Here is a 12,567-nt window from a genome sequence, read left to right on the forward strand (position 1 = left end):
AAAATCAAGCCCATTTCCAATTTTTCTAAATCGAGGCACCGATCACAAACGTTCAGGCGGGCTTTACATGATGACGATCGCTCTGATTGGTTTTAGGTCTATACATTTGCGCCCAGAGGCATTTGAGCGATGTCCGTTGGTGGTGACAGCCCTTTGTAATTGGGCTGTGAATGAACCTTCCCCAGACTCACTCTCAGTTACAACTGAGAAGGGTCTGGGCTGCGTTCCAGTCCAAAATTGTCATGCCCTTCACTCGCTAACTTCCCTCCGTCTCGTTCACTCGGATGTACGTCATTGCTTACGTTGCACGAGTGCCCACTATTGACGGAAACTGCGATGGGCTGAATTGAAATGTCCTAAGCCCTTGATCACTTGGAATCAGCTATGGAGTTGATTTATTATTATTTTTTAATTCCCTTTAAGAATTTGTTTAATGCAGCATCCAAATGTATATAGGTGTGTTTGGGTTGTTTTAAATAAAATAAATTATAATGAATATATTATAGAGTTGTTTGTGATGGTGGTGATTAGACGTCACAATCGTGTTGCATTGTGGTATATGCAGCTGCCTGAAGTGTACATATGAAGTAGACTCGCTCCATCTGTCAAAATCGAGGGAGCGAGGGTCTGTCCATATAAACATCCCACGTCCACTTCACGAAGTGGAACGCACTTCAAAATGGCGGCAGGGATTCCTCCGAGGGGAAGTGCTTAGTGAAGTTTGCAAGTGCGTGTCTAAACGTGGACTCGAACCTCTGCGCACCTGAATGCTCTTGATCGTTCACTCAGCACACGTGTCATTGGCCATCATTTGTAATTGTAACAATCAGCAAACACACCAAACCAACAATTTGAATGAACAGGGAAAGCAACAGAAGCTCATACAATGCATTTTAGCTGGCTTAATTAAGCATGAAAATAACTGAAGGAAATATATATTTGATAAACAAATTAAGCCAACTAATATGATTTATATTATTTTGGTTTCTCTATACCCAATACATTTAAAAATTACAAATGCAGTGAAAATACAGGTATCCGTACTCTGTATCGGCGAGTACCAAAAATTAAGGTATCGGACTGGTATCGGTGCATCCCTATTTAAAGTAATCCTGAACCATACAACTTTTCAGTTAACAGTCATTTTACTACCAAACCACTCCACCAATGTAAACCCAGATAGCAATACAGGGTGTATAAGGCCAGCAGTGACCTTAAATGTAATCAAAATGACAAACCTCATCTTTTGAGCTCTTCTGTTGGTCTGGTGATGATTTTGAGTCTGCACATGTTTTAAAAACCCAATGAAAACACATGTGGGTCTCAGAAGCAGCTGCACTTTCAGTAATTAGACAGTCTTATTGAGCGGCCCAGTCTGAATAACTGCTGTGAGTGAGGAGGGAAATTCAGACTGGGCCGCTTTTATATTTTCAGCACTTGGTTTGAGCCCTATTTCCTTCCTTATGGCTTAATTAAATGGACCATATATCATAAGGTTACTTGTCCTTCTCACGCCGTTGTACACAATGCCACATTTAATATAAGTCACATGGTGCATCTGCTGATGATGTATTTTTAGAGCTTTGAGAGATTATGGAAAGTTCTAAGACAAGCTTGAATCAAGATCACGCACAAGTCTCATCTTCATGCTTCTGGACCCAAACAAAAGAGTCATTGCTGTCGCCCTGCTCACAGTGTTTGAACTGGCAGGATGGGGTAAACAAACCAATGGAACGAACCTTGTTTCACATTAAGGACACTGATCATGGTGTACTACTTCACACAGAGTTTCTGAATGTTTAATTGAGTTTGGTTTGGTTTCAGGATGTTTGTCTCTTTGGCAATCTCCACCCCTTGGGTGCAGTTTTTCAAATGCCAAATTTGGACAATTAATCTCCAGGCTCGCTGTCGGGACAGGAAGTATACAATTTCAGGATTTCCATAGCAACAGGCAGCCCTTGGCCTTTGGGCTGCTAGCTTGTGTTTCTTCTCTGTGGTCTACTCAATAGTTTCACTGTGAACTCTTTTGTTCGCCAATTGACACGGTCAGAGTACATGACTGCAAATGAATAAAATCCAGAGGCCAGAGGCTCTCTGAATGAGCCCCAGCTGAACCAGTATATAGCAATATGCCCCAAATTGATTGTTTACATATGTATTGTTGATTTGAGTTAACAGTTCTCACTTATTTGTTTTTTAACTGCTTCCCTGCCATTGACGAGTTTTTCCGGCAATCCATATTTTCATTGTTATACAGAAGAGATACAGTAGTGTGCAAGCTTTGGGGGTGTTGATGGACACGATCCACTCGATCAATGTTTTGATCATCGTTCTGAATCCAACCCAGGCAAAGTCTTCAACAAAAACAAAACAATGTATGAGGCTAGCAGAGGCTATTATATAATAATACTATGATACATTTTATTGTGTATATATATATATATATATATATATATATTATATACAATAAAATGTATCATAGTGTAGTATATATATATACTACACTACCATAAAAGGTTTGTAGTCAGTGAGTTTTTTTAATAATATTTTTTATAAAATAATACTTTTATTAAGCAAGGACACATTTAATTGATTATAATATTACAAACGGTTTTCTATTTTATATAAATGCTGTTCTTTCTATTAAAAATAAATAAATTAGTATTTCTTGAGCATCAAATCAAGTATATTAGAATGATTTCTGAAACATGTGGCACTGAATACTAAAGTAATGACTGCTAAAAATTTCCATCACATGAATAAACTACATTTTAAAATAGAAAATATTTCACAATATTACCTTTTTAACTATAGTTTTTATAGTAAAAACAAAAAAAATCATATACACCCCAAACTTTTGAACGGTAAATACTATTATTTGTGCATACCTTTTTTTAAATCAGAAAAAAATCAATGCATATTTAATTGCTTGTTGTGGGAGCTGTTTAAACTCAATTCTATTCAATTTTTTTGTGTTTCCACAGCTGAGTTTCTGTCCAGCATAGGCCAGTATGAGATCGCCATCCCAGTGCGTGTGGGGCCGCATGGGGAAACACTATCGGAAGAGGAGACTTCTCACGGGAATGGCCGACACCGGCGTAGCACAGAAACGCAGAGCGTTCCAGACCCACAGCTGTACTATCAGCTCTCCACGTCGAGCGCTGACCTTCTGCTCAACCTCACGCTGCAGGGAGGACTGCTTTCGCAACAGTTCCGTGTGGAATACTGGAAGAGGGGGCACTTGGCTTGGAGTCACCCTTACTTGCCCAACTGCCACTACGTGGGTCACCTGCAGCACCAGCCTCACTCTAGTTCTGTGGCTCTTAGCAACTGTAACGGCCTGGTGAGCGTCACTGTACTTTTGTAGGAAACAGCTGAGTCTCAAATGATGTACTAATCAATGTGTACTAAACCTAAGCACAATGACGTCAAATGTGGAAGTCCGCAAAATTGGCTGCAACTAAGTAATATTCCGGGTTCAATCCAAGTTAAGCTTAATCAACAGGCAAAATGTTGATTAACTCAAAACATAATATGTTTTCTTAACTCTTTCCCCGCCATTGATGGAAATTTCCGTCATTTTTGAAATAACACTTTCCTGCCATTGACGGAATTTTACGGCTTTCCTTGTTTTCACTGTTGTAGGGGGCACTATTACACATCTTCTGAAAGAGTACTGAATCTCCTGATCAAAACACATGTGTTTTCAAAACACACAATCATATGCATAAGTAAAATAACATGTTCATCCACATTAAGTAACATATAAATCAAATACTGCCTAACGTTACCGAATGAAATGTCGACCCAGGACAAGCTATAGGACTTCACCGTTCTAAGTCCGTTCTAGATGAAGTCTTTGACAAAAACGTGATTTGATCAGCTTTTTGCTCAATTTAGCTTTTTTTTATTTTATAAAACACCCATATTCAAGTGTTGATTTTTAAAAAAAATGGATGAAGCTTTTTTGTTTGTTTGTTTGTTTACAAAGCAGAGGGTCTGTTCTTTCTTTTGATATATGTTCAGATTTTCAGATTCAGATATTCACGTTCAGATATTTATTCATACGACAAAATATTCTGGGGGCCATGACATTTTTATGAAAATGTTCAGAAACGCTGGTGTTGGCTGGCAACTTCTTTTTTTTTTATAACGCTGGTGGGGAAAGAGTTTTTTTTTTTAAGAAGTCTCTTTTGCTCACCAAGGCTGCATTTAATTAATTAAAAAATATTCATATTTTAGTGGAAACCATCAGCATTTATTTGAAGTAGAAATCTTCTGTGACATTATAAATGTATTTACTGTCAGTTTTGCTGAATAAAAGTAACAATTTCTTTATATAAAAAAAAATTCTAACTAAAATCATGTTAACATGCAAATTGTTTACACCTTGTTACTATACTTTTGAAACAGTAAGTACTGTAATTATTATACTGACTTTTAACTTTTTTTTTTAAAGGGAGGGACAAGTGGAAATTTATTTTTGCAATCAATCCCAGAATATTCCTTTTAATGGGCTTTATCATTTTGTTGAACATTTCCATCACATGAGGCTCAGATATCCATAAAGATAATTCTTCATGTTAAAGTTATTATTTATACAAAGTAATGTATTATACAATGTAATCTCTTTCTTGGGTGAAACTCCCTCGGGTGAGTTGTCGTGACACCCCTGTAGATCTGAAATGGGCAGCTGTTGCTAAAGTCTGTCTCTCCCAGCTGGTGTAAAGCTCAGCTCCAAAAACAGGTGTTTTGGAGCCTAATGATGGATTTAGTTTCAAGCGGCATGCTGTGGCATGCTCATTACTTGCATGGGCTGGTAATACACCTGCGTAAACAGATTACAAAGTCAAGACCAGTGCTTGTTTATCCAGACCCTTTGAGCATACTGGTACGTCTGATAAATGCCATCAGACATCCTAGTTCCTGTAGCATTGGGTTATCCAACTCCCTGGCATCACAGGTGCTAATAAATGTCCAGCCCGGTCGATAATGTATCCATTTTTATTCAATTGTGTGTTGATTCAAAGAAACTTCCAGGTTAATTATTGGTGATCAGAGTAGCATGACACAATTCATCAGGGAATTCTCTGTGTGTCCACAAGAGCATCACTAAGCACATTACAGGATTATGTGGACTTGAAAAGTGTGACTGAGAGAGATGAAGAGAGGAAACAATGAAACATGCTAAGATCCTTTGGCCTTCCGCCATGAGTTCCCATTTCATCCAGGATTATAAGCCCAGCGCAAGCTCATTATTTTAGTGGGGAGACTAATGTTGAGATGATTTGATGATTTTGCCTTGTATCTACTAGATTGTAAACTCAGATTGAGCTGGCAGGCTAAAAGGAAGTGCTAATCTATGGTTTCTTGACTTTTTCAGCAAGGGGTTATTGTAGCTGGAGGTGAGGAGTACCTTATCGAACCCCTGGTTTCTGCTAAAAACTTTACCAATGAGGATGGCAGAGAAGGACGCCCACATGTGGTGTACAAACGGTCGTCTCTGAGATACCAGAACATGGACCAGTCCTGTGGAGTCATTGGTAAGAATGATAAAAACCATGAAAATGTATTTTATACATCAACAACCCCTTAAAAGAATATTCACTAAACCATCTCATGGTGTCTTTCAGTACGTACGGTATCCCGTTTTATCCCTGACATTAAAGTCGCATTGTGATGGAAGTGGCGACAGATCTTTATCCAAAAATATTGAGCAGGGACTTTGTTTTATCTATCAGTTGTTGATTAGATGGATGCCATTGTAAGAAAGGGGTGGGGTTTCAGAAGGTTTTCAACATGGATTTGTTTTTACGTCACAGAATTTGAACAAAAAAACTGTGTAGGTACAGTCTTGCTCATTGTTCCTCCTTAGACGAAAAGCCGGGTAAGAGCTATGGATGGTGGCAGAGAACAATAAAGCCCTTACCCAACCAGATGGGACGGGGCCAGTTACCACTCAAGCGCTCTGTCAGCCGAGAGCGCTACGTCGAAACCCTGGTGGTTGCCGACAAGATGATGGTCAGCTATCACGGCCGCCGCGATATCGAGCAATACATTCTGGCCGTCATGAATATTGTAAGCTTCAACTCTCCTTGTTCTTGTTTGCATGCTTTAAGGATACAAAAATTAAAGTCCTGTCATCGTTTACTCACCCTCATGTCTTTTGAAAACCATATGATTTTCATCTTTCCATGTAACCAAAAAGAGTTATTTATAGCAGAATGTCCAAATTTCGATCTGCTCCTCACAAACATACAGCACATAAGTTGTTTGACTGTCCCTGGTCTTCCTTTGCTTTCATTGGACGGAATAAAGCAGTTTAGACATTCTACTTGAGATTCTTACAAAGACCTGAAATGAATAGACTGCAATGACTTAAGTGAATCTTCAGAGGACGATTGACCTATCCAGGTCATTTGCATTGGCTCAAAGAAAAACTAAATGAAAACCAGTTGTCTAAGTAACTGTCTTCTGTCACCCTGCGAATCCATATTTATAATCCCCATGGGCAATTTGTGGCATTGTTACAAATAGTTTTAACACCTGTGGAATGTGTTTAATGAAGGGATTACCTCACCTCACGGACCCAGAGCAGCAGTTAGCACTGGTTTAATAGTAGACTGTAAAATGTCCATCTTTACAGTAAACAGCAGGATTAGAAAGGTCTAAAAGCAGACAATTGGCTCGTTTTTAAGACTGGTTTTTTCTTGTTTCCCTGGAGGTCAGGTTGCCAAACTGTTCCAGGATTCTAGCCTGGGGAATGCAGTGAACATCGTTGTGACAAGGCTTATTCTACTGATGGAAGACCAGGTACTCTTTTCAAAGCACATTTGCTCACGTGCCTACATAGAACTGTCACGATTATTACATTTGCCTGATCCGCATTATTTGTGCACTATTGACAATAATGAGAAATGTTTCTTAAGCATCAAATTATGATTTCTGAAGGATCTGTAGACTCTAGTAATGATGCTGAAAATTCAGATTTGATCACAGGAATATATTAACGTTTACAATACATTCACATAGAAAACTGCTGTTCCGACCACATTAGTTCCTAAGCAAAATGGAGGAAAAGTTCATTATTTCTGTTGCGGGTTTCCCGTTATTGTACGACGTGTCCCTGTTTACATACAGGGACATTAATAAAAAGAACGACGAATGGAAAAAGGTGTCTGAAATTGTTGGTGTTTTGTTACTTTCACATTTAAAAGATTTTAATAGGTTAACTTATACCCTACGTGTAGCCAGTCTGCACAAAATATGATACTGATTTATGTTCAGTTCTTATTTGCTTTGAGGCTCCTTTAAATAAAGTTTTTTAAAAATCACGCATTCTAAAATCTACGTCAGAGCGCCAGAGAGTCCCCGAATCTCACGGCGTCGATGGCAGGGCGGCGAGAGCGAATTTTGCCGCTCTCGCTGGCGGCGGTGTGAACGTACAGTTATTCATGCAGTTCTAATTGGTGCAATATTTAAGAACTTTGTGAAATCCTGAAGAAAACATACACTTTGTTGTAAAATTCCAAGTAAATGTGCAGTAGATTACTACAAGCAACATAAAAAAGCCATTAATCATTTATTGTAATAATTTATATGCAAAAATAAAATGTCTTCATGATACACACATACATATAAGCCATAGTCTGGCTTATTTCACCTGTCAAAGAATTCCTAGTTTGTGTGTTTGCAGGCTGAGGCATCTTAGTCTGAGGCAGTTGAGACAGTGTGCACAAGTCTGGGCTGTTTTCTACCCGGCTCTTCTGGGTGTATCCAGAGAGCCTGCCATGACTGCTCTTATTGTTGATTGTGAACGCTAATATTGCCACGCTCATGTACATTCACCTTGAAAAAATAATAATACAAAATATAGAGTGAAATCTAAGGGCAATCCAATCTGTACCGCTACTGTTCTCGCCACCTGCCTCTGAACGCAATCAATCTGCCTCTGTCATGCATTCAGGCTTCCACCTCTGTCCTGAGCGGGGCGTGACGACACTGCATGAGCGAGTTGGCTCACGCGGCAAGATCTCTGGAACATGCTGACAGAGTCGGGACCTCAAACGGGCTCCTACAGATGACACGGGGCAGGAAAAGGATAGGAGTGGGGATTTGTGGTGTATTTAATGAAGCATTAATGATCCCAAATCGCAGACAGCTAAAAATAAATCCCCCTGTAATTTGTTCCGCATAATGTCATTTGACAAATGATGGGAGACCGGTCATTAGGAGCAGTATTAGCCGTGTTGAGATAACCACCGTGTGGAGTGCTGAGGTTTCGTGGAACCAAACATGGTTCATTTCCAGATGAGAACACCCCGCCACCCTCTGTGTCAGAGGGAAACCTGGAAAGTTAGAACACTGGATTGTGGGATGATACAATTATAGGCTATGCCAGTTTGTGCATTCTTGGGTTACAAGTGTAATGGTGCTGGGTGCCAGGCAGAGTGGTAGGGAAACGCTATCCCCCGGTTTCACATAGGAGGCCCGGACTAAAAGTCCCAGACTAAAATGCATGTTTGAGCTGTCTTAATTGAAAGCAACTTGTTTTGTCTCAAGATGCACACCAATAATGTTTTTTTTCTCTAAGGCACGTTTATAAAAGCTACTTAAATGTCCTTATTAAACTAAGACCTAATCCTGGCTTAATCTAAACCCTGCCTGTGAAACCGGCCCTGTGTGTCTTTCTGTACATGCTACTTGTAGTGTTATTAGTTTGTTGTGTCCATATTACCATCGCCCTGATCCACTGTAAACTCAATAAAGCAGAGAAATCGGTCAGAGCTGTGCATATATAAACTAAATAAGCTATAAAGTGTAGCTTGAAAAGATTTGTTGCAGGTAATTTGCAGCTTTAAAATAATGCATTACTATGGGCACCTTCATAAAAAGTCAAAAATATTATACTGCAATGAATTGCTGTTTTTTATTATGTATCTGTTGAAATTTTTTAATTCAGATGTCTGAACTTTGTTCCATAAAATAATGAAAATTCTGCCTTATCTTGGTGGGATAACTATAACATTTTTATATTTTAGAATTCGTTTTATATTTTTCTGTTGTATAGTCACTTGTACTTGTGTGAACAGGCCTTAAAGCTGATTTTTTTAATATGTAAAATATTTTTCCCAATTGCATTTTAAAAGTGCAGTCACATTTACCTTTATACAACAAAAGTTAAGCAATGCTTCATGTATCGCTACACTATGGACCACACAATATACCTACTTTCCAAAAACGCCCTAATTTTTACTTTTTCCAAAAGTTTCACTAATGTGACCGTGTCCTAAGGTGTAGACAATGGGTCTCATTCATGAAACATGAGCTGAACGAATTTTTGTATAAATCGTGTGTAAAGTGGTTCTGGCGTAAATTTTCGGATTCATTAAAATGTTCGTATTTTCCAAATGTTAGTTGGTACGAAAGAAATCTACACCTGCTCCCAGCCACGCGGAAATAGTGCGTTTAACATCCGAACGTTTTGCTCATTAATAAGGCTGCATTTTAATTAACCTTAATCGGGTACATATTTACACAGCATTTAAAAAAAATATGATATATAGTAATTACATTCGGTTTTTCTTTTTACTTTTATTATGAGAGCCAGTAATAGCATCTGCAAACGGAACACTTTAATCAAATAATGAATTGCTTTCAATAGGGCTGGGCTATAGTTTTTCGAAGTGAACGAATTAGTTTTTTGCAGTTAAGCTTCATGTCGAACCATTTTCTTTTCATTTCTGGGACTGTTCGATTAACAGATGAAACTCCATTAACTGCATCTGTAATATGCTGCCAAGCTTCCTTTTTTTTTAGGACCTGATACGCCTATGTACGCTTGAAAATAAAATGTGGCGTTTTGAATGAACTTCTGATAATAAAATATTATCTGATAAATAATTTATTTTTCATTCGCTTTTAAGAAGACATGTTGAAATCCTTCGTTTGGTGTCATAATATGATGCCCATATATAGTTGTCAGTCGGATTTAATGGGCGGGATTTATGGTAATTGGGAATGAGCGTGCACGCGCGTCCCATTTACGACTGATTGGAATTCATTAACACACACACACATTTCACGATCACATCTGACGTTTACGAAATATTTGTGAATCAGGAGAAGAGTTTTCGGGAAGGTCTCTTTACGCGCAGATCACTCACATATTTACTCGTATATTTACGAATGTTTCATGAATGAGACCCATTATACGTAAGCCATATGCATACCACCATACCAATGGCAAATAGTAGGAGTTCTCAAACCTTTTTGAAAACAAACAATCCATTTCACACAGGAATTAAATACTTTGAAACTTTGAAACTTTGAAAATGATTTGAAAAGAAGTCTAGTATCAGTATAGTTAGTAAACAAACTAATATACACACATTGTACAATGTACATGCAATGAACCTGGCCTTTTTCAAGTCTTTCTGATCCTAATTTTTCTCTTTCCAGCCCACACTAGAGGTTAACCATCATGCGGGGAAGTCTCTAGACAGTTTTTGCAAGTGGCAAAAGTCCATCCTGCACCGGAACGGTCATGGCAATGCCATCCCTGACAATGGAATCGCACACCATGATACAGCAGTCCTCATCTCCAGGTTAGCATGCGGATGATTCTAGCTCTGTTTGTGGTGTTGTGTAAGTCACACTTTAGGTCTCTGTCGCTGTCAAAAGAGTGAAATAGGCCTATGTCAGTATATGCTTTTGTTTAAATGTATACCTTTTTTAAACGCATGCACACTATAACACCTGTCTAAAATTTTGTAGCACTCCGTTAGTTCTAAAGGCAACAGGTCATAATTTTAAAATGGCTTTAAAGTGCTTGAAATGTGTGTTTGGAAGAACTAGCGATTTATGGTAAATCATGCTATAGCTTTAATCCACACAACGAGGAGTTGGGTTGAATTCCTGTGCCTGAGAGCTGAGTGTGTGAGGTATGTGTGAAGTATGAGTATGAAATAGAGAGTGAGAGTGAAGGAGATAGACAGAGAGAAAGACAAGTGTTGAGTCTTTATATTGGAGGCTTGTATCAGAGGGCATGTCTGCTGGATGCATCAAACGTTTCCTTTCATTGTCTTCACTCTCTTATCAGAAGAGTGTCCAGTCTGTGAACTGTCTCACAGCTCTGTTATCTGAGTTTGTGTTTGTTCTGTGGAAACCCAAGATGTGCATTCACCCCAACAAAATCTCAGACATGTTTCTGTGGTATGTTTTCAGGTATGACATCTGCATCTACAAGAACAAACCCTGTGGAACACTTGGTAAGCCACCTGTCCATCCATCGCCTTATCTGTCAGCATATATGAAATATTTGTTTATCAAATTGTCACTTCTTCTCTGTTCATAACATAGCTAATCGAAGGTTTATTGGTACTCTATAGTTTTTACATTTGATTTTGATTAGCTTGTAGACACTCATTTATTAACTAATGTGTAGTACTGTAGTGGGGCTTGTATAGTTATTTGCATATATGTATTTGCATATCCATCTTATTTTTCAACTCAGAAGTAAGCTATTCCCTGTGAGTGTGTGAGACTTCAGATTCATTAGCCGGTATAGGTAAACAACTTGAAGAATGACAAAGTGCAGTAAATTGTAAAAATATTGCACAACAAACCACTGTGTTTATGATTGTGATAATACATTAAAAAAATATGATAACAAAAACAAGTTTACAATATCAATCAGCACAACAAACTTTTTGTGGAGCTAAAAGTTACAATTCGAATAAAAAATGGCCACACCTGCTCTTACATTATAAGTAAGGTGGATAGTATTGTAGCATATATGTGTGTGTGTTTGTGTGTGTGTGTGCGTGCGTGTGTGTCCATGTCACTGTGCCCATGTGCACACACGTGTCTGTATCAGGTCTGGCACCTGTTGGCGGTATGTGTGAGCCAGAGAGAAGCTGCAGCATCAATGAAGACATTGGTCTGGCTACTGCTTTCACCATTGCACACGAGATTGGACACACGTGAGTCTTTTCCTAAACCTCCAAATGCTCCTACAGTGTCTTGTGTTCCGCTGCTCCTCCATGTCTTTTGACGATGCTGTTTGATTGATGCCGTTTGCTTTGAGTCAAGGTTCGATTTTAGTAAGGTGAAATCAAGCAAATGTCTTTGTTTTTGTGTCTTTATGCTGCTACATAAATTGCTACATTATTTTCTACATTGTCTTAACGGTAGGTACGTGCAAGTGAGAAAGCCTGGGATAGGTGCAAGCTATATCAATAGCCTTTATGAAATGGAAAATGGCTTTACATTTTTTTTTTTTTGTAGCTCAGGGTTTCCTAAACTAGGAAACTGTGGGATCTCTAGGGAACGGCAATGGGTTTGTGAGTGAATGTTTGTGATGAAAAGCTAATAATTAATTAAATAATTAAAATGTAAAATGAAAATAAACACGAAAAATGTCAAATAAAAACAATCAAAATGAAATGCTTTCTAAAAAAAGATAAATAAATTATTTCATTGTGACCATTAACCAACATCAGAGAACTGTGAACATGCAAATGTATGAAATCTCAGGAGGCAAATGAGTATTTTAGCTCAAAGGAG

At 38.4% G+C, this 12,567-nt stretch overlaps 1 protein-coding gene across 2 annotated transcripts in view; it reads left to right on the forward strand.

The window, feature by feature from the left end:
* Positions 1 to 12,567, forward strand: part of adamts10 (ADAM metallopeptidase with thrombospondin type 1 motif, 10) — a 76,294-nt gene that overhangs the window by 34,097 nt on the left and 29,630 nt on the right. The window contains exons 3-10 of one of the 2 annotated variants that reach the window (XM_079636940.1): positions 2,985 to 3,343; positions 5,384 to 5,543; positions 5,876 to 6,078; positions 6,730 to 6,813; positions 10,462 to 10,607; positions 11,227 to 11,270; positions 11,362 to 11,379; positions 11,879 to 11,984. In XM_079636940.1, coding sequence (XP_079493066.1) covers positions 2,985 to 3,343; positions 5,384 to 5,543; positions 5,876 to 6,078; positions 6,730 to 6,813; positions 10,462 to 10,607; positions 11,227 to 11,270; positions 11,362 to 11,379; positions 11,879 to 11,984 — 1,120 coding nt within the window. The remainder of the gene's footprint in view (positions 1 to 2,984; positions 3,344 to 5,383; positions 5,544 to 5,875; positions 6,079 to 6,729; positions 6,814 to 10,461; positions 10,608 to 11,226; positions 11,271 to 11,361; positions 11,380 to 11,878; positions 11,985 to 12,567) is intronic. The other variant, XM_079636941.1, reaches the window with a different exon arrangement.

The sequence above is a fragment of the Phoxinus phoxinus genome, assembly GCF_949152265.1.
Source record: "Phoxinus phoxinus genome assembly, chromosome: 15".
NCBI lineage: Eukaryota > Metazoa > Chordata > Actinopteri > Cypriniformes > Leuciscidae > Phoxinus > Phoxinus phoxinus.